The sequence below is a fragment of the Temnothorax nylanderi genome, unplaced genomic scaffold (assembly GCF_030848795.1).
Source record: "Temnothorax nylanderi isolate EJ_2023f unplaced genomic scaffold, tnyl_v1.0 TNYL_tig0793_pilon, whole genome shotgun sequence".
NCBI lineage: Eukaryota > Metazoa > Arthropoda > Insecta > Hymenoptera > Formicidae > Temnothorax > Temnothorax nylanderi.
This window is the reverse complement of record NW_027249855.1, coordinates 18,248-40,211: the sequence shown is the minus strand read 5'-3', so window position 1 is coordinate 40,211 and position 21,964 is coordinate 18,248. Positions and strand designations below refer to the sequence as shown.

Here is a 21,964-nt window from a genome sequence, read left to right as displayed (position 1 = left end):
CAACAAGAAGTTCGATTTTTCCAACTTCAAGCGTCAAGCCGTGTATGTACAAAGTAGGATATCACCAGTTAGGTTAGGTAACTCATCTTACAAACAACTAAAAAATGTGTTCCGGGGATGAATTCGTAATAAATTCTGAAAATGTAAGTTAATTTAATCGTAAGTTTATATATGAATCGTAAGTTTATATATTAATCTGTTTTATATAACATTTTATACGATTATATTACATTCGTTATTCAACAGAAATGCAAAAATACTTGGGATAAGTAATTATAAAGTTGAAAAATTCTATAAAGTTCAATTTTTCGAACTTCTATTAATTATAAAGTTGAAAAATTCTATAAAGTTCAATTTTTCGAACTTCTATTAAAAATAAATTTTAATATTTATTAGTAATTTTTATTTTTAGCTTAATGTCGAAACTTGTGGTATTTGTTTTGAATAATTACCAAAATTACTAATAATGATATCTCAAAACATCCATGCTTCAAAGGATATAAACGTTTTTATCACGATGCAAAAACATCACAGTTGATACCTGTGACAAGTAAATAGAAATTTATTATTAATAATTATTATTTGTATGGATTAATGACTATGTATTTATTTATCTTCAATAAAAAATTTCTTGTAGATTTTCTGGAAAATTCAAATGATGGTGATGATGAAGTTGTACAGTGTTTAGATGATTTTGAAATCGAAAAAAGTAAGTATAAACAATGATTTGCTCAATGTTGATACTATTAATACTATTGATACTTGTTAATAATTTTTTTATTATAACAGCTGTCAACATTAATAAAAGAATTAACAAAAAAAATCGCGAAAAAGTGAGTCTAAATTTTGATGATGAAGAATTATTAATTTTGGAAGTAAGAGCTCGAGAACCTCTTTGGAATTTTCAATTAAATATACAGGAAAGAAATTCAAAAATTACAAATAAATTATGGGAAGAGGTATCACTGGCATTGGGAAGTGAGTGTCACGCTTAATCTAAGGCCGGTATTCACATAGTCTGTCCTTATTTCAAGACAGTCTTAAGTAATGTCTTAAGATGCTAATACGGCTCTGTGATTGGCTTATGACATCTTAAGACGGCTTAAATATAAGAACCGACTATGAATACCGGCCTAAATTTTTTAAGATTAAAACGTCTTATCTAAGTTGTTTAGAATAACAAAAACTTTCAGTTTTAATAAAACAAACATATTTTTAGATAAGATTAGTGCTGAAGAGGCGAAACAAAAATTGAAAAGTTTACATGATACATACAGAAAAATAATTCAAGCTGAAAACTTACCAAGCGGATCTGCAAAAAAAAGCTCAAAGAAATGGCACCATTATGATGCTATGAATTTTTTAAGAGATTCATGTTTGATAAAACAGTGAGTGTTTGCGTATATAAACGCACATGCACATTAAGATTGGTTACATTAATTGTTTGTAAAAAGTTAATATTTATTTATTTATTTAGAACTACCTCAAACTTGTGTTCCACTGTGGTAGAGTGTGCTTCCAATTCTGGAAATGAAAACACATCTCTCGGTAAGTTTCCAACAATTTTTTAGTTATTAACATTTAATACGATTATAATTTTTTATGAGCAATAAAAAATAATCTTTAGATAAATCTTCTCGAAAAAGAAAAAGACAAAACGATTTATCAGGTAATGCTCTTGAAAGGATTGCTGATGCCCTTAGTACAAACCAAGAAACAACAATACCAGTACCGCCTCCACCACAAGTAGATGAAATTGATGCATTTCTAATTCTGTTAGGCCATAGAATAAAAAAATTACCCCAAGAAAAGCAAATGGAAGCAATGCAGAATCACTTACAATTATCTTTCAACTACTTAAGAGAGTAACATTAATATTTTCATTACTTGACATTATATAATTTTTTTAGATCTATATTTTTTTTCTCATATATAATATAGATAAAATATCGAATTTAAACAGGCATTGCATATTTTTTGGTGTTTAGTTTCTATGTAATGCAGCCTGTGCAATTTCTAGAATTACAAAATATTAATTTATCACCATTCGTATTACATGGATACAGTATTGAATTACAGAAATAATTTTTTTATGTTTGTTCAAATAAGATATGTTAAGTGCTACATAGAAAATATATTGACATAAATTGATTTTTTTTTATTATGTAGGTCAGTTTGTCTTGTATGTTATCTTTTTATTTTATTATGTAAGTTGACTATTGTAAACTTTTATGTATACAGGGTAAGTTTTTTAACTTGAGACTGCAAAATATCTGGAAAAATAAGCATTGTACGATTTTCGTATACATAAGTATACATAAGTGTGATTACAAATGTGATGTTACATATTATATGATATACTGATATAAGTATGTGATTACAAATGTGATATTACATATTATATGATATAGTGATATAAGTATGTGATTACAAATGTGATATTACATTATATGATATAGTAATATATAATTACAAATGTGAAATATAATTATATATAAGTATGTATTAAAGACTGCTAGAATTTCAGTTTTATTTTTATCTCTTATTTTTTACTATGTTAGACATACACACTAATTAATAAATACAACACAATAACATGTAATAAACTGAATAAAAAATTTCCATACTAATATATAATTTTAAAAATCGTTTAGCACTGGTCAAACTGCCATGGCACAGCACCTTCACTGTTAAAATAATGACAAAATTTATTACGTATCTTGATAGCTGTACGTGAACTATTATTTGTACTGCATCTAGTGATATCTACTAATGCACTATAGTTAGACAAATCTTGCCTCCAACTACCAGGAATAAATCCTTCAGGTCCATCACGATCTACCATTGTTTCAAGTAGATATTCAGAATCTTCATAGTTTATTCGAAGCCAATTATGTAAACACACAAGAGCTTGAATGAGTTTCGTAGTTTTATCCATTTTGCAATCAATATGTCTTCTCAAAATCCTCCATTGGCTACTGAGTATACCAAATGTATTTTCAATTATTCGCCTTGCTCTACTTAAACGATAATTATAGATAATTCTGTCTTCATTAAGACTTTTCCCTGGATAAGGTCTCATTAAATATTCTGATAAAGGAAAGGCTTCATCTCCTATTAATACGTAAGGCATATCAACTCCTTCAAATGACAAAGGTTCCCATTCTGGCAAGTTCATCTCTTTATTTATGAATTTTTGTCCTATTAAGGAATCTCTGAAGATCCCACCATCACTTCGTCGTCCATATGCACCAATATCAACAAAAGTAAATCTATATTTAGCATCACAAATAGCTAAAAGCACAATACTGTGACAATTTTTGTAATTATAATAAGAGGAACCAGCATTAGCAGGACACTAAAATAAATAATTGAAAATGTTTTTTCATTATTACACAACAAATTAAAAAAAATATATATAATAAAATTCTTCATATACCTGAATTACTATATGTTTCCCATCAATTGCTCCTATGCAATGATTAAGGCTGCGGTCCACTTGACGCTACAAATGCTTCGAAGCATTCCTTTTCTCCTTTCTTTCAATGAAGAAAGAAGGAGAAGAAGAACGCTTTCGAAGCATTTGTAGCGTCAAATGGACCGCAGCCTAAAATTCCACAGATCCTCGAATTCTTTTGCAATACGTAACCATCCATTTTTGTCAATATTTGATGGTAAAACTTCTGGTTGAAGACAATTCCATATTGCTTGACATGTTTCTGATATAATATTGGTCACAGTAGTCAATCCGATTAAATATTGATAATGTAAAGATGTCATCGAATCACCAGAAACTAAATATCTGGAATATATAGATTAATTTAAGTTACAAGTACATTATTAATTAATTATTAAAAAATATTCAAATTATTCAAATAAATAAATTATTGTAATAACAAAGATATTTATTGTATAAAAATGTTTTACCTCAAAGTTAATGATAATCGTTCCGCTGCTGAAATAGGTTCTCTGCATAAATTTTGTTTAGAAATTATAGGTCCCACCATAATTAGTAATTCCTCAAATTGTACACGTGTCATACGAAAATAGTTAAGGAATATAGAACTATCTAATGAAATTATTGGAAATAACGAATGGTAAAAACCATGCCTCTTTCGTTCTTCAAGTAATGGATTCACCCAGAACCGTTTCTTCGAATATACTTGTTTATATTGCTCGTTTTCCAATAAAATTATTAAAAGTGCAGCAACAATTCTTTTTCTCTTTTCTATTTTTCGTTTGTTAATTATTTTTAAACAATCATGATGCCACAAATAATACTTATATGCGTAAACGTTCATTTTCCAATACAATAATTACAAATGCATCAATTTTTAGTTATTTGTAAGATTGTTGAGTTATCTAACCTAACTGGTGATATCCTACTTTGGTACATACACGGCTTGACGCTTGAAGTTGGAAAAATCGAACTTCTTGTTGTTGACGCTGGCGAGTATGTTACCTGTTATTCAACAAGTTCTATATGGTTCTATCTTGTCGAGTCGCGTTAACGGTGTTATTGTGTGCACGAGGCGTCAACGAAAAGTCGATCGAAGACCGCGGATATATCAGGATATATCGAATATATCAATCCTCGTAACGCGAGTTACCGCATCAGTACCGAGTACCGAGTACCGAGATCCGAAAGCCGCACGCCGATCCGGCCGATCGCAATCGCAGCGTGCGTTGCCGCAACGACGAGGCCGTCGAAACGCCGACGAGGGTACGGTGATGCATGATCGCACCTCCACGCCTGAGGTATTTAGCTGAATCCGGGGCGGAACTGAAGGCACTAATTTCCCTCAACCGAGGGAATTAACCTCAACAAAAAAAAAGGTATTTAGCTGAAATACATTTAGGTTGTGCGTGTGCGTGTGCGTGTGTGTGCGTGCGTGTGTGACGGCAGAGAACGAGACGTCTGTCGACTACAACAGACATATAAGCGCCTCTATGTCTCTCGTTCTTTGCCATCAGTCTAGGGTCATAATTCCAACGTCTGTTAACCTCTAAACCGACAGTTAACTTTCAAAATAGCGAATTTCTGTTGACTATTTCGAAGTGTTAACCGTCGGTTAAAGGTTAACAGATGTTGAAAAAGTGACCCTTAGCACCCGCAGGGAGGATTGATTCGCACGCATAATCCTACGAGTTCGTTAAGCTCGAGTTCGTCGCTGCGGACACACAGCATACCACACACACTCATTAACATACATTTCTGACTGTTTTCCAGATTTCATATTTGATTGCGTTATCCGATATTATTTATACTCTTGAAGTGACCGTTTATCGAGCCCGTTTAGGGGATCAAGTATTAATTATAAGAGGGAGTTAAAAATAAGGACGAATAATATGGCTGACCTTCCAGTAAGTACACTTTTTTTATTACGTTCTTTTTATTGTCAAAGTTAAAAGCTTTGTTGCATCTAAAATGTAAATTTTTTACATTTGCTTAGATTTTATTTTTTTGTAAAATTAGATAACTGTTATCTAATGCGTCAATTTTTTGGTTTATAAAGTATATATATTCCCGATAAAAAATTTTTTATATGGAAAAATAATAAGAAAAAGAATTAGAAAATAATTAAAAGAATAATTTTTGCATTGTTTTTTTTACAAAAAAATAAAATCTGAGCAAATGTAAAAAATTTGCTCTTATACAATCATGTATAATCTAATAAAGATACATTAAACTGTTATTTACTAAAATAAAAATAATAGTATACAAACCTGGTAAAAAAGTTTTTATATAAAAACATAAATACAAATAAAAATATATAAATACAAATATATATAATCATATAATATTATATAAAATATTATATATATTTGTATTTATATATTTTTATTTGTATTTATATGTTTTTATATAAAAATTTTTTTACCAGGTTTGTATACTATTATTTTTAACATCCATACTATGTTTTTTTCTCTTGTATAATCTCTGTTCGTATGTATAAGGAAAAATAATAAGAAAAAGAATTAGAAAATAATTAAAAGGATAATTTCTGTATTGTTTTCTTACAAAAAAATAAAATCTGAGCAAAAGTGAAAAATTTGCTCATATATAATCATATATAATGTAATAATTGTATATATAATTTTATATACAGAGATTATATAAGAGAAAAAACATAGTTTGGACATATATGGACATATTTCATATAATATTTTATATAATATTATATGATTATATATATTTGTATTTATATATTTTTATTTGTATTTATATGTTTTTATATAAAATTTTTTTTCCAGGTTTGTATACTATTATTTTTATTTTAGTAAATAACGGTTTAATGTATCTTGTTAATATTCAAAAAACATTTTTTATAATTTATAATATTTCCAATTTGTATGTACACTTGTAGACAGAACGGTTGAGACACTTTTTTCTTTGTTTTAAAACTCACAAAAATTGCCACATATCAGTTTTGTAATTTAAAACTCCACAATATATTATGCAACATATTAGGCAATTGAGCAGATGTATTATAAAGAACGATTTTTTATTACTAAAAATTTTCGAGTGAAAACAGTTAAAATGATGGCAATATGACATCATATTGCCATTATTATTGCCATTATTATTGCCATTATCCTTTTATTTTTCTCTCATCTTTATAAAAAATGTTTGGTGATTGTTATTGAAGTGAAAAAGATATACCTGACGTTGAATGTATATGGGGATTTTTTTGAAATTGTTTTATTATGCTTTTGAGAAGTTTTAATGAATGAATATTAGTTTATATCTACAATAATCGTCACATTGATTGGCGATAATGTCATCTTATCTTTTTCGTTATTATTTTTTTTGTGACATGTACTGTTTTTAATTTAAGTCTTATTCTTTTGCTTTCTAGGAGCTCTTCTAACCAAATTTGACATCTGTGACATTTCTGTGGCAGAGAAAAGTGCTGCAAAGTGGCTAATCAACAGCTCATGGAGAAAGCAGGAGGATGGTTCTTTTGGGAAAAGGACTGAACGTGTCTCTGAGTCTTCAAAGGAGAAAAAGAAGTCAACATAATAAGATTAATAAAGCTATTATTAGCAGATTATATTGTCGTACTTAATGCTTGTGTCGTCGATTAGCTCGTGTCGTATATATCGCTCATGTCGTATATGCTTCTCGTGCATTATTTAAGCAGATGTTTGTAAGCTTATTTAAGCAAATGTTTGAACAATTTTACTTGTTTTTTTTGTGGAATAAATAGATTTCTGGAAATGCTGCAAATCCTTCCAAGTTTTACAGTCCTCACATTAGCAATATAGGCCCATCTACAGCACCTGCGGCTGCACTGTAGTATATTAAATTTGCACTACTTTTGATATAAAAAATTATTCGAAATTTAGCTGTTTTTGATGTCGAAAATTATTTGAAATCGAGCTGATTTCGATGTCGAAATTGAGCTGATTTCGATGTCAAAAATTTCTCGAAATCAAGACCGTCTGAATCTCGAAACGATGTTGGATTTCGATGACCATATTTCGATATCATTTCGATATCATTTCGACTTTTTATTTCTCACTGGGTATATACTGTCAAAACTAAGTTTTGAAATAATATATTTCAATACGGGTATGTATTTTTTAAATGCGCTTATTAAATATACCTGTGGAAGTTTATACTAAAAATGAATTTTCTGTCTTCCAACTGGAGCAAGTTGACATGATGACTTCACTACGTCAAACTTGGGCATTTATTCAACTTCATTACATAAGGTATATCTTTTAAAAATCCTTGTATACTGGTCGAGAAGAGACGTGATTTCTCTTCGTTAAATTGGAGCATCATATATATGTTTTAATAATATCACTGTGTTTGGCAGTTTAGTTATAGCATTATATGATATTTTTAAACTAAGAGATCTATATTCGTGGTTACGTGGTCCTACTATAATCTTACAAATAAATAAGCTCGATAAAAAATTAAAAAAAAGATCAAGATCTGACTTAGACCAAATTATAGAGCCCTGGCACATTCAGCAAACGTTGATCATGATTTTTCCTTTTTCCAAAGTATGCATTAGGCCCATGTCTGCTATTATAATGAAATGTCGATTAATGTTCAGTCTTTCATGGGCGAGTTCGTCATTAACGACATTCACTTTTATAAACGAATGCGAAAACTCCTGCAAAAAGATTTTGACGTTACTGGCGAATGCGAGTAAAATTATTACTTTATAATTGTGATCTGGCGAAGCGTCTTACTTAGAAAAGTCGCTGCTCTTCTCTATAATATGCTCGAACTCGGCGAAGCTGAGTGCTCCGTCATCATCCAGATCAGCTTCGTCAAGGATATACTGAAGAAGCTGTTGCATGTCGCTATCGTTCAATCTCTGGGGCGCGGTTAATCTGTCAACCACTTGTCGTAAGTCTCCCACACCGAGGATATCGTCACCATCGAAATCTTCGTAAATAAGATTTTGTCACCAAAAAGAGGATTTCAGAACATCGTGAATAATTAACTGGCGGCTTACCGAATACTCTAAATGCGTGCTCAGCCTTCACAGCCTTTGGAGCAGCATCGCTGAATACAGACATCATGTCCAGAAAATCTTCGAAGGTACAGTCGCCATCCTGACTAGACCTGAAGACCTTACAGATCTTGTCGTCGAAAGGATTCACTCTCAATTCGGGATACTGCAAGATCTTGGACATTGGCTTAGCATTCTTGTTGTGTCCAACTTTCTCTGGAGCAAGCTCCTTGAATTTTTGATGTGCACTATTCAAGAAAGAGTAAATACAATTTTGCATATATAATAATTAACAGTCTAGTCCAATAAGATAAATTATATGAGGAAATTTATGCTCAATAGACAAAAATATCAATCTTGTTGATAGTAGTCACTGTAAGACTTCCTTCTTAGTGAAATACGTCAAATCCTATCAACAAAATGAAGAAAATAACATCTACAAATTTTCTTTTCGGAGTATGTTGTCATGTCGAATTTTCACACTACTGCCGATAATGGTCTGTTCTTTTTCGCTACACTTCTAAACTAGTGCAATAAGTTCACTTGTTGTACTAGTGTAGAAGTGCAGCGAAAAAGAACATTAATACAAAGATTTATTTAAATTACAAAAAAGCGACTTTTCCCAAATAAAAATTACAATGAAGATGTCATCCCCAAATGATTTCCAATCGATTCCATTTATAATAAACATTAAACATAGTCGCTATCTGCTAACTTGACGCTCGATAAATTTTGTTAATAACAAAAAATCTATTCTTTCCCAAATGTTTAAACAATTTTCCCAAACTTCCCCAAATGATTTCCAAATTATATGAAAAAGAATAATTCAAAAATATTCAATTTGTCTGCTAACTCTACGGCGGTCTGTGATTGGTCAATTAGGAATGTTCAGTGTAAAACTCGGGGCAGATGGCGCCATGGCGTCCTGTCCTGTCATGGCGGCGTCACCAACACTAACTCAATATACATGTATGTGTTGGTGTATCTGTGAGCACATCCGTGAGATATAAGGTCTGTTTTCTGTTGCTGCACTGCTGAACTAGTGCACTAAAGTGCACTAGAGTGCACTAGTTCAGCAGTGCAGCAACAGAAAACAGACCTTATATCTCACGGATGTGCTCACAGATACACCAACACATACATGTATATTGAGTTAGTGTTGGTGACGCCGCCATGACAGGACAGGACGCCATGGCGCCATCTGCCCCGAGTTTTACACTGAACATTCCTAATTCTTACGACTTACAACACCCAGTGAATACAGAAACGCAGCCATGGTGTGCTCAATTGCCTCGGGGAATTCGGGTAATGACGTCACTCGTGTCGAATTGTGTAAACTAAAGTTACTAGATTACAAAGTAATGCTAATGGTGCGATCCCATGGTACGGAACGTATGCGCAATGCGGAATTGGCGGAATAAAGTCTGTCCAATCGCAGATATTCCGCCAGTTGCGTTCCGCTGAAATATAATTTGCCGTGTCCCATGGAGCGGAATTCGCGGAAGCGCAATTGACTCTTGCCAATCACAAGATTGTTTCCCATAGATCCTTTCATTGTATCTATCGGAACAGTGTATATTATTGGCACGTACAGACTACGCTTCCGCATTTTCCGCTCCATGGGACACGGCAAATTATGCTGGGTCTACAATGCGAGTCGCAAAGTCGTGAGTCGCAAGAATTGACCAATCACAGTCGATTATTCTCCTCAAATTCGACTGTGATTGGTCAATTCTTGCGATTCACGACTTTGCGACTTGCATTGTAGACCCAGCATTAGATTTCAGCGGAACGGAATCACACGTACATACATGCAATACATCTGTCACATTAACGAATTCCATTCATAACCTACAAAATTGTCACCAATTGCCACCAAAGCCAAAAATTTAAATAGTTTTTAATAATATTCTTAGGGTGGAGTCCCATGGAGCGGATTACGCGGAAGCGGAACGAGCGGATCACCAATCACGGGATCATTCTGATAGAACTCTTTCAAAGATTCCGTCGAAACGGTCCTGTGATTGGTGATCCGCTCGTTCCGCTTCCGCGTAATCCGCTCCATGGGACTCCACCCTTACGGATCTCTGTTGAGATTCTGATATTTTGTCTTTTTACACTCGCACACAAGGACACAAGTAGGCTTCCGCAGTTTCCGCACGTATCAGTGCGGATAAAATAAAAACTTGCGGATAAAAGTCGGCGGAACGAACGTAAAAGAGGTCGAACCAATCACGAGCGTTCCGCCAATTCCGCATTGCGCATACGTTCCGTACCATGGAATCGCACCATAATGGCTTCTGCACACAGGACGCGGAAACGCTTGCCGCGCGGCAAGAAGCGACGCGGTGGCCAATCAACGTGTTGCTTTTCCGTAAGAACCATAAGTTTATTGGCTACCGCGTCGCTTCTTGCCGCGCGGCAAGCGTTTCCGCGTCCTGTGTGCAGAAGCCATAAGACTCCATAGACGCGGAAACGCCGTGCGGCAGAGTGCGTTGACCAATCAGAAGGCTGCCGCAAGTCGCCTCCGGCAAAATCAAAATTTGTTGATTGGTCAACGCACTCTGCCGCACGGCGTTGCCGCGCCTATGGAGTCTTAGCATTAAGGTGCCTTTTCACGTTGACGCTCGATCGGCTCGACGCTCATCTTCAGTGAGCAAAAATCTTTAGAAATAATATTTTTTATTTATATATATATTCGTAAAATATTATTACTTGAAGATATTACTTGAAAATAATTAATATTTTACGTATTTCGAAGCCTATTTTTGATTGTACTGAGACGATCAACGACGATTCAGCGTCAACGCTGGATGTTGAATAAATTCATTTATTTTTTGACGCTAGCGTCAAAGCGAAACCACGTGACCCTAGAAATAATATTTTTTACTTATTTATATTATATAAGTAAATTTATATATGTATATAAATAAAATATATTATATTTGAAGGTTTTTGCTCGCTGAAAATGAGCGTCGAGCGTCAACGTGAAATGGCACCTTTATTCTGCGTTCCCACTATACGCGTCGCGTCACGACGCCGCGTCATGAGTTATCCAATCAAAACGTTTCATTTTATGACGTCATTTCCGACGCGAGATCTTGCCATAAAAATGAAACGTTTTGATTGGATAACTCATGACGCGGCGTCGTGACGCGACGCGCGACGCGTATAGTGGGAACGCAGCATAACGCAATTAGGGGAAAAAAGCTGCCATTTTGACTCCACGCTACGCGGCCGTTTCAATTGTGTATAATTGTATGTATAATCCAAATTTTTGTAGGAAAGAAAATAAAATTGTAAATTATATAAAAATAATTTTTATTTATGTTTTTTTCCATTTGCTATGGCCATTTTCATCGCAACACTTCTACTGCTATGACCAGCTGCTTTTTTTACATCACTGCTTACTTTTTTTTAAAGAAAAATGAATTCTTGTTGTTACAAATTTTTTTATAAATTTATAACCAATATTATGACACGAAGGAATAAAGTTTATCGAATATTCTTGTAAAAACATTGTTATAAAATCATTAACTTTTAATACATTAAAAAGTAAGTTAGTCTTATTTTTCCGAAATAATAGTTCGCACTTACATATTAAATTATATATATCTCCACGCTTGGAAATATTAAAATATTTTCTTTATATTCTCTTAACTTTGTATAAAAACTTAGATTATTATTGTAGCTAGAATTGTTAGAATCATCCCATACAGCACAAAATATTTTCAAAAAATATGTATAAATATTTCTATAAAAATATTGCAAGAAACATTTTAAAATGATTTTAGGAATATTTTAAAATGGTTTGAAAACGTTTTGTGGTAACATTTTTAAGAATATTTTAAGAATCTTTTAGAAATATTTTTTAAAATGTTTTTCTTTACCATCCAGATAATATTTTCTGAAATATTTGAAATATATTTTTAAAATATTAATTTAAATATATATATATATATATTGTTTTATTATCTTGTTCCAAAATATTTAAAAAATATTATTTTAAATTTTCTAAGTTCTTGCGGGGTGTGGCTTTCGCGCCGCGGTCGTTATCTCCGGCGCCGCCCGAGCAAAAATTTTCTAAGTTCTCTCGCGGAGTGTGGAGGGGGTAGCACACATGCTGGCCTGGCAGCACACGCAGCACGCAGCCTGGGTAGCGATCATGTAACTTTTTCCCTAGAGCGGAAACGTGAAAAGTGAGAAGTTTCATGTAACTATCTCTTTCTATTGGTGTTGAATAGAAAGAGATAAACTTTTCATTTTTCACGTTCCGTCCTAGGGGAAAAGATACATGATCGATCCTCTGGTTCATGGCTGCTGGCAACACTGGCAGCAGTGGCAAGCGTGGGGCGTGGGGCGTGGCAGCAGTGCAGCACTGGCAGCCAGCTGGCAGCGCAGGCAGCGATCATTCGAGCAAAAGCATTCGATCTGGCTGTATATATGTACGTGCGACTTTGTCTCTGGTCTAGGGATGTCGTATCGAAAGGAAAGTATCGATATATCGTATCGATACGTATCGTAGAACAAAGTATTGATACACCAAAAATATCGACCGTAGCGTATCGATACAGTAAATATCGAAAGGAAATAACCAAAGAGAATTAGATAGAGTGGAAGGTCCCATAAGAGCGTAGTGTATTTTTGCGTATACAGCTTTCAGTGCCCTCTCGCGAGTCTGATGCCCAACTAAATACCCCCTACTCCCGATATTGCGCGAAATCTGACTTTCTCTTCTTCTTTAAATGAAAGGAACTTCCTCCTTCACGTCACGTATGTACATATACGGAATATTCACGTGTATTCACTTATATTTATTGGTTATATAATATATAATATTGGTCATTTTGAGCAAAAGTGGTTAAGTAGTTGGGCATCAGACTCGGTAGATGGCATTGATCGTTGTATACGCGTACCTTCCACTCTATCTAATTCTCTTTGGAAATAACCACGTAATAAATACAAAAGAGAGGAATTTATTGAACAAAATAATTGATATTGGCGATGGAATTCGGATTTTATCTCTTTTATGTCTCTTTCCGCGTTCGCAGGAAGGGATCGGTTACGTAAAATGAAAGGAAAGCGACAGCTTTTGCGACATGTGTATATTTATTTACATGATTGTTGCCAATCTTCACCATATAAAATTAGCGGATCTCTCGCATCTTTATACAGAATCCTCCTTTCCTTATACACAGAATTCTTAATAATTTAAATCATCGATTATAAACAGCGAGTAGGGCGACCGTTGCATAATCGAAACGAGCGATTTACAATGCGTCGTCTTCGTTCATTTTGCAATTGTAAGAGAAACTCGCACCACAGCCAGTTGCTACATTTCTTTCCTTTTTTCTTTTTTTATTATTATTATTTTCTTAGCGAAGAGAATCTGCCCGTTAATTATTAAACCCCGTAAAAATTCCCTATCACGGCGAACATGAAATCGTCTTACAATCGCAAGCTCCCGTTCGATACGCTAATTTTAATCCTGCACTTATACTGATAGCCGACCTTTATGGTGGGTCTACAATGCGAGTCGCAAAGTCGTGAGTCGCAAGAATTGACCAATCACAGTCGATTATTCTCCTCAAATTCGACTGTGATTGGTCAATTCTTGCGACTCACGACTTTGCGACTCGCATTGTAGACCCAGCATTAAACTTTAATACTCTTACGACAAGTATACCCATGTACCGGAGTGTATTCGCTGCCCCGCTTTAATAAATATACACAATCCCGCGCTCACGCAATGTCCAAAACTATGACCAAATATAATAACTGCTGTAACACATTATACAAATATAACGTTGCGCTGATAAGTAAATATATATTATGTAAATAAAATAAGTTATCCACTGGTTTCGACGGAGTATATTACAGTTTAATATAAACACACAAAACAAGGCTGAATTTACGGGTATATCGCAGGTATACCGCTCGATTTGAAAAAAAAAGTTAGCGATATTATATTATGCGCTCCAGTGGAAGAATTTTGTTTCTAAATTCTAAAAAAAAACAGTTTTTAATAGTGCGAAAATTTGCTACAAGTGGTAAACATCGCAATTAGCGCTCGTACTCTTCCACTTTCGTCAAAGAATACATACATATATTATGCGCAACAAAGTTCACGTAACGCAATTTGACATTTGCTGGCAAAGTGCTCGAATTGTACATTCGCTCAGGTATCGCCTTTATGAAACATCCGCCAATTCGTGTAATGATATTACGAAGTGTTCTTATGCAATAGTTACAACTCGCAAAATAGAGAGACTTTGATGCGCGAAAGGATCCCGCACCAAACCACGAAAGGAGCACCATGAGCCGATGAACTCACCCCTCCGATGCTCGACGCTCCGCAACCCGAAAACTGTCCACCCCTGGACCCCGCGCCCACGGTCACCCCTCATCAGAACGTCATGAACATCACACCAAATTTCCAGCCAACCTGACCGGGATCCACCCCTCCGTGGTTTGGTGCGAGATCCTTTATGAACCTACGTAGAATAAAATAAAAGATTTGAGAATTTAAGAATGCATTGTTATTCTATAAAAGTGATATAAAAATAGCTGAAATAAGTAGTAAATCTCTCTTCAAAATTATGAAGCATAATCCTATAATCTCTCGTCAAACGCAGTATCGTTTCCAGAGACGTCAGATGAGCCACTTTGTACTCTTTGGTCTATCATCGAATTCCCTCCGTCTAATGCCTCTGTTTAAAATGCACTAGCTCGCGCAGAAGCCAGATCTTATGATTTAATGAAGGAAGCTAAAAACAATACAAAATGGATGGTTCAGAGATTGTGTATTCGATTTAGTTCGCAATTCAATGTACTTACTCGCAGAAAAGTAGTCGTATAATAAACATAAAGAGAGATATTCAGATATCATACATAAAAGTACGCTGTATCAAAGATAATGAAAAAGAAATTATTAGTAAAGAAACAATCCTTTCTTTCGAAATGTTTTAAGAAACACGGTGGAATTCACCATTGTAAACTTATATCCAACAAAAGATTCTTTGGAAGAAAAGTATCATCTCTGAATAGTCATATATCGCCATTCGTAATTTAGTACAGTGTAGCTCAACTTAATTATATCAAAGAAAGAATCGTTTATATCAAACATATGAAATATCATACAAGAGAATATTATCACACAAATACATGAAATAATCATTGAAGTAATGCGTCAACCTTTTTTTTTTTATTCATAACATAATCCTCATTGGCATAATAATAATCAATATAGAATTTATCTATTGAAACGTAAAGAGATTCTTTTCACGTGATTAAAGAATGAATAAAGACAAGATAAGTTGAATAACTTATTCTGATTAATAGTAAGAATACGCTTTCGTTTAGAGATTGACACATTAATTCTGAAACAAAGAAACAATATGCAAAAGTAAGGATTCGCCGAATAGTCCGATTCAGATCACAATAGAATAATTATATCTTAAGATATTGTCATTTAGTAATCGAACGATTATCTTAATAACGCAGAAAACGTTAGTTATAACGCGTCTCGAATTACTACGAATGCACATACAATATTGAATACAAGTAACGAGTGTAATTACGCTTCTCGTTTATATCCTAATTAAAGACTATCGAATGATACAAGAGCAAATGTAACGCAGACTTCAATGAAATGAAAACTCTAGAAACGTTATCTTGAAAGAATGCATTTAGAGATTTACAATAGTCGTTCGTTATTGAAATGGTTGCAACCACACAAAAAGAGAGAATTTAAAGGAATTTATACTGAGCTCAGTGTTCTCAATAATGAATAATCAAATACGAAGAGTCGACTCGTTTATCTCAAAGATGAAAAAGCATCTCTTTTAATAAGAGCTCTCAACTTATCTGTAATCAATGATCGGATAGTTGAATAGACCATACGGTCATTGCAACGTTAGACGTAAATCTAACACCGTCCTCGTTATGGATCACTGATTAAATGAAATGAATGTAATTTGTTACCTTAACACTGTCGTTAATCAGAATTACTTCCTCTCATGATTAGTCGGATTGACTAAGCTCAAAAAGAGCGCTCTCTCATTTGTAACAAATGATATCTTCCTTCATAATCGAAAGGACATTCCAGAACGTTTCGATTGCGTCGCAGTTTTCCGTCTCTCTTTCTTTCTCTGAAGTTCGGTATAATAGCAGATTCTCGATGATCAATGTGATGCAGCTGTTCTCTCAACGTATTAGAACCCGATAGAAATTAATTATCGGTTAATCTACGACTCGTTAATACTGTACGTATTACAAAAGACGGTGAAGCTACAATGAACTTAACTGACGATCCGTCGTAGAAGACGTTCGGAACGAGAATGGCTGCTCGCCGTGCTGCCCGCACGAACACGCCCGTGCTCGCATGCGCATTGATACACGCTCGACCGTAAGCGGTCCCCGGGCCGCCACGCGGTCTTCGTCGCGCGCATTGATACATTATGACGCGTAAAGCGGTAGCTATAGCTATTACTATAGTCATCTATGAAAGCTCTTTCTTATTAAATATAAGTCCGATTCTATAAATACACAATCTCTGAACTGACCTTACTTTATCTTTAAACAGCCTCTCTCGCATTATCGTCTATTAGAAGGACGCGTCCCGAAAGGCAAGAACAGTAACTTTATAACTTACATGAACCAATCTTCTAGTGGGAGGGAATTCAAAAATAGTAAATGTTGTAAATGGTTACCTGTTAATCTACTCCTATTGTCAGTCATTATATTTCCAGCTTTGGAAAATAATCGTTCGCTGGGAACGAAAGTGGCGATAATACTCAAGTATTTCATTGCTATGTCTTGTAGTGCCGAATGTGGGTGCATGCTCCAGTATTTCAGTGGATTCTCTTCCAGATTAATCGGTGCTTGATTCAAGTAATATCTGAGGTCATCGGGCATCGCATCATTGTCACGATTGGCAATCCGTCTCGATTGATTGTCAGTCACAAGACTGTCATGAAACGCCCAAAAGTCGTCTCGTTTGGCAGTGGACAATCCAGCACACACGTTTTGACCATATGATTGTTGTCTAGTCGCATTAATCATTCTTGTGATTTTGTCTATAGCACGAGAACACGCAACTTTATCAAAGAAGTGAATATTTTTGAATCTTGCATCGCAAATAGTGGCTATGGCTAAAGGCGTATTCTTTTCTATATGCTCAAATCGTTTCATTAACTGTTTCGTTAATTCTTGTTTGAAATGTTTACCTATTTCTGTACTCGGGTTTGACGATGCCAATTTGTTTTTAATAGTATGTACAATAGGTATAGCTTTACTTGCGGTCAGGTAAGTTTCGCCGCATATAATATGTGTCGCATCTTCAAATGGTTTCAATAATTCTGCGAACTCTTTTGTCGTCTGCAATTCCGAAGCACTTAGCATTGGTGGTGCTGATGGTGATTGTAATAAAATTGGACTGATTATATCAGCCAATTCGATAAATCGGTCAAGCATGTTCTTCGTTGAATTCCATCGCGTATCTACGTTCTGGATCAATTTAAGGGTTGATTTCCTCCGTAATTCATCTGCAGCGGGCACTGAATGCTTGAAATACGTTACGATTGTTTTGATCTTTTTGCATAATGAGATTACAATAGGGTCATCCTTAATAATATTTCCTGGTACTAAATTTAGCGAATGAGCAAAACATGCCAAATATTTTTCGACGCCAAATGCATCCTGGATCGCTTTTTTCATGTTAGCTGCGTTGTCAGCCACCACTATGGCTATATTTTCTTTATTTATTCGCCAGTCTGCAATAATCTGCAATAGCCAAGTTTCAATATTTTCAGCTGTGTGTCTCTCTGCCAGTTCGGTCACACCGATTGTAACAGATTTATGCTGTTCGCTAGATACATAATGAGCTGTTACGCCCAAAAAACTTTTGGTGTTCAGCGTGTCCGTCCATATGTCGGTAGTGAGGGATAAATATCGAACTTCCGAAAGACGAGTTTTGATCATGTCTGATAAAAACTCATACTTTCCCTCCATAAGAGTCGTTATTGTTGTCCTACAAGGAATTTTGTACAATGGTGAGGCGCTTCGCATGAATGTTCGGAAGCCTTCCTTTTCCACCGTAGAAAACGGCAAATTATCCTTTGCGATCATATATAGGAGTTTATTGGTAATATCAGCAGCCTTCGATCCCCCGTCTGATGCCTCTGAAATCTCTGAATATATTGATGTGGTCGATGATCGAGTCGTTTGAGAATCAGGATCATCTACGATCTCGAGCTCGTCGTCCGTCTCGGTATCCCAAGTAGAACAAGTTAATCACAGAAACGTCAAGGTGACATTAAAATGATGAATTTTATGTCATCATATGGTCAACGTCAAGAATCAGTTTGAAATGACTGACTTATGACATGCTGTTTTACGAGACTCGCGATATATGTAACAGTATATATTGTTACAAATTGCATGATCAGTCATAATTTTCTTCAGTTCTCATAACATATTTCGAGTATATTCTTAAATAGAACGAAAAGATCAAATAAAAGTCAAAGAGAAGTAGTGATTAGTCAAGATTAGATGCTTCTAATGGGCCATTTTGACGTCACGATGACGCGTAAAAAATGATTACAGAATGATGTCATTTTGATATTTTCATGACTGATTTGTTCTACTTGGGATGTTCTTGAGACTAAAATCAACATAATAAAAAATATACTTACAATATTGTTTAATTTTATAATCACAAGATAGTGATCAAACAAATTGTACAAAAGTTCTATTTGATTGATCAATGTAATAGTAATTCTACTACTAAAAGGGGAATTGATCTGATTCTACCTAAAGAGCCTCTAGGAGAGAGAGAGGCGCCAACATGTCATGTGACCAGCCCTCCGTGATTGGCTGGCAACAATATGTAGTAAGGTGGACATTGCGAGATTGCGAGGTGAGGAGAGGTTAAACCTCTTCTGTGCTCTTCTGCATTGGCGTCGCAATCTCGCAATGTCTTACTACATCTTACTACATATTGTTGCCAGCCAATTACGGAGGGCTGGTCACATCAATCCGTTGGCGCCTCTCTCTCCAATCTCTCCTAGAGGCTCTCTAATTCTACCAAAACACATCATTGTGCATGATATGTCAAAACTTGAATCATCTGTTATACAAAACGTGTTATACTACCATATTATTTTTTCTTCTTTTTGATGCTACTTTCTCTCCAGGAGCGATATTCTCCTTCTGAAGTTGCGTGTTAAAAATCTCAGGATGTGAGCGTTTAAGATGAAAACGTAAATTCGTGGTGTTTCCCGCAGTTTTTACAGTCTTCAAGCAAGTTGCACATATTCCGCCTTCAGTAGATTTTATGAAAAACCTCCAAATGTCGCTTTTGGGACGAGACACTGTGAAATGTAAAATTGAAAAATTCGTGTTTATCTTTTCAGTGATAGAACACAATAAAAATATTCAATACTATAGATAATGTTATTAGTGAAGGATCAATGTTAAATAGATATAACAATATTTAAAGAAATAAAGAATAGTGTGTTATGCATGCGTACTTTATACAAAATTACATGTACATATCTTATACATGTAACTTTTTAAGCAAAAATCGGTAACTCCTTCACCGATCCTCGCCAAATTCAATACCTTTTTTAAGTGATATTTTATCCATCAAGTAACTTGCACATTTCTTAAGCAAAAATCATTACACATTTTTAAAGCAGGAATTGGTAACCCTCTCACCGATCCTCCCCAAACTCAGAACAACCTCCCTTTAATAATACTCTATATACAGAGATATTACATGTATAACTTGTCCACTTTTTAGGCAAAAATCGGTAACTCCTTCACCGATCCTCAAAAAATTCAAAATTTTATAAAGAAAGAATCCTTTTACCGATTATCGCCAAATTCAAAATACCAACCTTTTTTTTAATGATACTCTATATAAAATTACATATACAACTTATACATGTAATTTTTTGAGCAGAAATCGGAAACTCCTTCATCAATCTTCGCCAAATTTTAAAGAATTATATATGAAATAGGGGTAGAAAGGACTGAAGAATATAATAAAATTAGAAATAGCCCAATATTTCAAAATTTACAAAAGTTAGAGCAACCACGGACATTAAATTCGCACATACACACACATACGGACATTTTTTTTAAATGCAATTTTTCGACGTTTTAGAACACTGAACATATTAGCATCAAAAACTCAAAAAACAATCCTTTCTTTGGTCTCTTCTACCCCTATTTAACATATAAATTCTTTTTAATTCGGTTGATTAGACCCAACTTTATACGAAATATAAGGTTTATATACGAAAACAAAGCTTCCTCTATGAGAAAGCAAAAAAAAATCAATCATGTATATTATTCAATTTGTACTCTACTCACCTGGTAGGTAAACAATTGGAAGACTAGAAATTCTTAAGAATTGCAGAATAAATGTCTGTATAGACAAAGGCGCCCACCGGGAGAGGCTCTCGGTGGTAGCTGATTGCACGGAAGTGACTGATATCTTTGGTCTCTTCTATCCCTATTTAACATATAAATTCTTTTTAATTCGGTTGATTAGACCCAACTTTATACGAAATATAAGGTTTATATACGAAAACAAAGCTTCCTCTATGAGAAAGCAAAAAAAATCAATCATGCATATTATTCAATTTGTACTCTACTCACCTGGTAGATAAACAATTGGAACACTTGAAATTCTCAAGAATTGTAGAATAAATGTCTGCATAGACAAAGGCGCCCGCCGGGAGAGGCTCTCGGTGGTAGCTGATTGCACCGAAGTGACTGATATCTCGGCACACAGCTATGGCACTCAACGACTTCTTTTTCTTCATCGAAATCAATGCAGACAGTCGAATTGCCAACTGGCTGCTCGTCCCTCCAGCGCCCGCGCGCACACATCGGCGAGGATGCCGAGGATCCGCATACGACGCGCGACTCGCGGAGAAGAGTTGTGCACGCACAACGCACAGGTCCACCGGGTCCACCCGGTCTCCACTGTTCGGTTCACGCGGCACCTAGTGCGGCTTATAACCTAAATGTCGCTTCGCGCTCTTCGTGAACGGTCGACGGAGAGCCCTCCTCGGGAGTTGGGATGAGCGCGTCGCTCGCCGTACGCGACTATTCCGCGTCGACGGACGGATCGGTCGCGCGGAAGGCGCGGACGAGGAGCACGCAGACCACGCAGTGCGTGCGTGCCACCACGTGCCACGCACCGGAGACGGATAACGGTCAACGCGGGTACACGCTGCAGACTGCACGCAAGTTGACGCGGCGCAAGTTCCGCGACGCGACGCGAGACGCGAGCGAAGGCACGAACCTAGAGATAGGAACCTTAATATTTATCGCAATATTTTATGTCTAATAAATTTTTCTTCCGGCAAAATACGTCCGCGCACGTTGAGCAAATATGGCAGTATGGCTGATGGCAATGAACGACGTAGGCGACGTAGGCGCAGATGGCAGATGCGTCGATTGCGAAGCAAATAACT

The 21,964-nt window shown here is 35.2% G+C and overlaps 3 protein-coding genes and 1 long non-coding RNA gene across 9 annotated transcripts; 1 reads left to right on the top strand and 3 right to left on the bottom strand.

The window, feature by feature from the left end:
• Positions 1 to 2,499: 2,499 nt before the first annotated feature.
• Positions 2,500 to 4,843, bottom strand: LOC139785395 (uncharacterized). The gene is made up of 4 exons (XM_071724563.1): positions 3,928 to 4,843; positions 3,602 to 3,802; positions 3,440 to 3,488; positions 2,500 to 3,358 (listed from the first exon to the last, which is right to left on the bottom strand). The coding sequence occupies exons 1-4, from the start codon at positions 4,299 to 4,301 to the stop codon at positions 2,651 to 2,653; spliced, it is 1,332 nt and encodes a 443-aa protein (XP_071580664.1). The 5' UTR covers positions 4,302 to 4,843; the 3' UTR covers positions 2,500 to 2,650.
• Positions 4,844 to 4,953: 110 nt separating this feature from the next.
• LOC139785396 (uncharacterized) lies at positions 4,954 to 7,222 on the top strand. Its single transcript, XR_011721935.1, has 2 exons — positions 4,954 to 5,364; positions 6,861 to 7,222. It is a non-coding gene; the product is annotated as an uncharacterized lncRNA (long non-coding RNA).
• A 423-nt stretch (positions 7,223 to 7,645) lies between these two features.
• LOC139785394 (calcium and integrin-binding protein 1-like) lies at positions 7,646 to 8,989 on the bottom strand. Of its 2 annotated transcripts, XM_071724562.1 has the most exons (4): positions 8,849 to 8,989; positions 8,478 to 8,722; positions 8,209 to 8,407; positions 7,646 to 8,129 (listed from the first exon to the last, which is right to left on the bottom strand). In XM_071724562.1, exons 2-4 carry the CDS (start codon positions 8,656 to 8,658, stop codon positions 8,108 to 8,110), a joined length of 402 nt encoding a protein of 133 aa, XP_071580663.1. In that variant the 5' UTR covers positions 8,659 to 8,722; positions 8,849 to 8,989; the 3' UTR covers positions 7,646 to 8,107. The 2 variants fall into 2 exon arrangements, with proteins under 2 accessions (XP_071580663.1, XP_071580662.1); XM_071724561.1 differs by having other exon boundaries at positions 8,478 to 8,984.
• Positions 8,990 to 13,564: 4,575 nt separating this feature from the next.
• Positions 13,565 to 21,906, bottom strand: LOC139785391 (E3 SUMO-protein ligase ZBED1-like). Of its 5 annotated transcripts, none has more exons than XR_011721933.1 (4): positions 21,141 to 21,906; positions 20,853 to 20,994; positions 15,312 to 19,846; positions 13,565 to 15,241 (listed from the first exon to the last, which is right to left on the bottom strand). XR_011721933.1 is itself a non-coding variant. In XM_071724549.1 (4 exons), the coding sequence occupies exon 4, from the start codon at positions 18,600 to 18,602 to the stop codon at positions 17,124 to 17,126; it is 1,479 nt and encodes a 492-aa protein (XP_071580650.1). In that variant the 5' UTR covers positions 18,603 to 19,137; positions 19,629 to 19,846; positions 20,853 to 20,994; positions 21,141 to 21,906; the 3' UTR covers positions 13,565 to 17,123. The 5 variants fall into 5 exon arrangements, 3 of the variants coding, with proteins under 3 accessions (XP_071580650.1, XP_071580651.1, XP_071580652.1); XR_011721934.1 differs by having other exon boundaries at positions 16,458 to 19,846; XM_071724549.1 differs by having other exon boundaries at positions 13,565 to 19,137; positions 19,629 to 19,846.
• Positions 21,907 to 21,964: the final 58 nt, after the last annotated feature.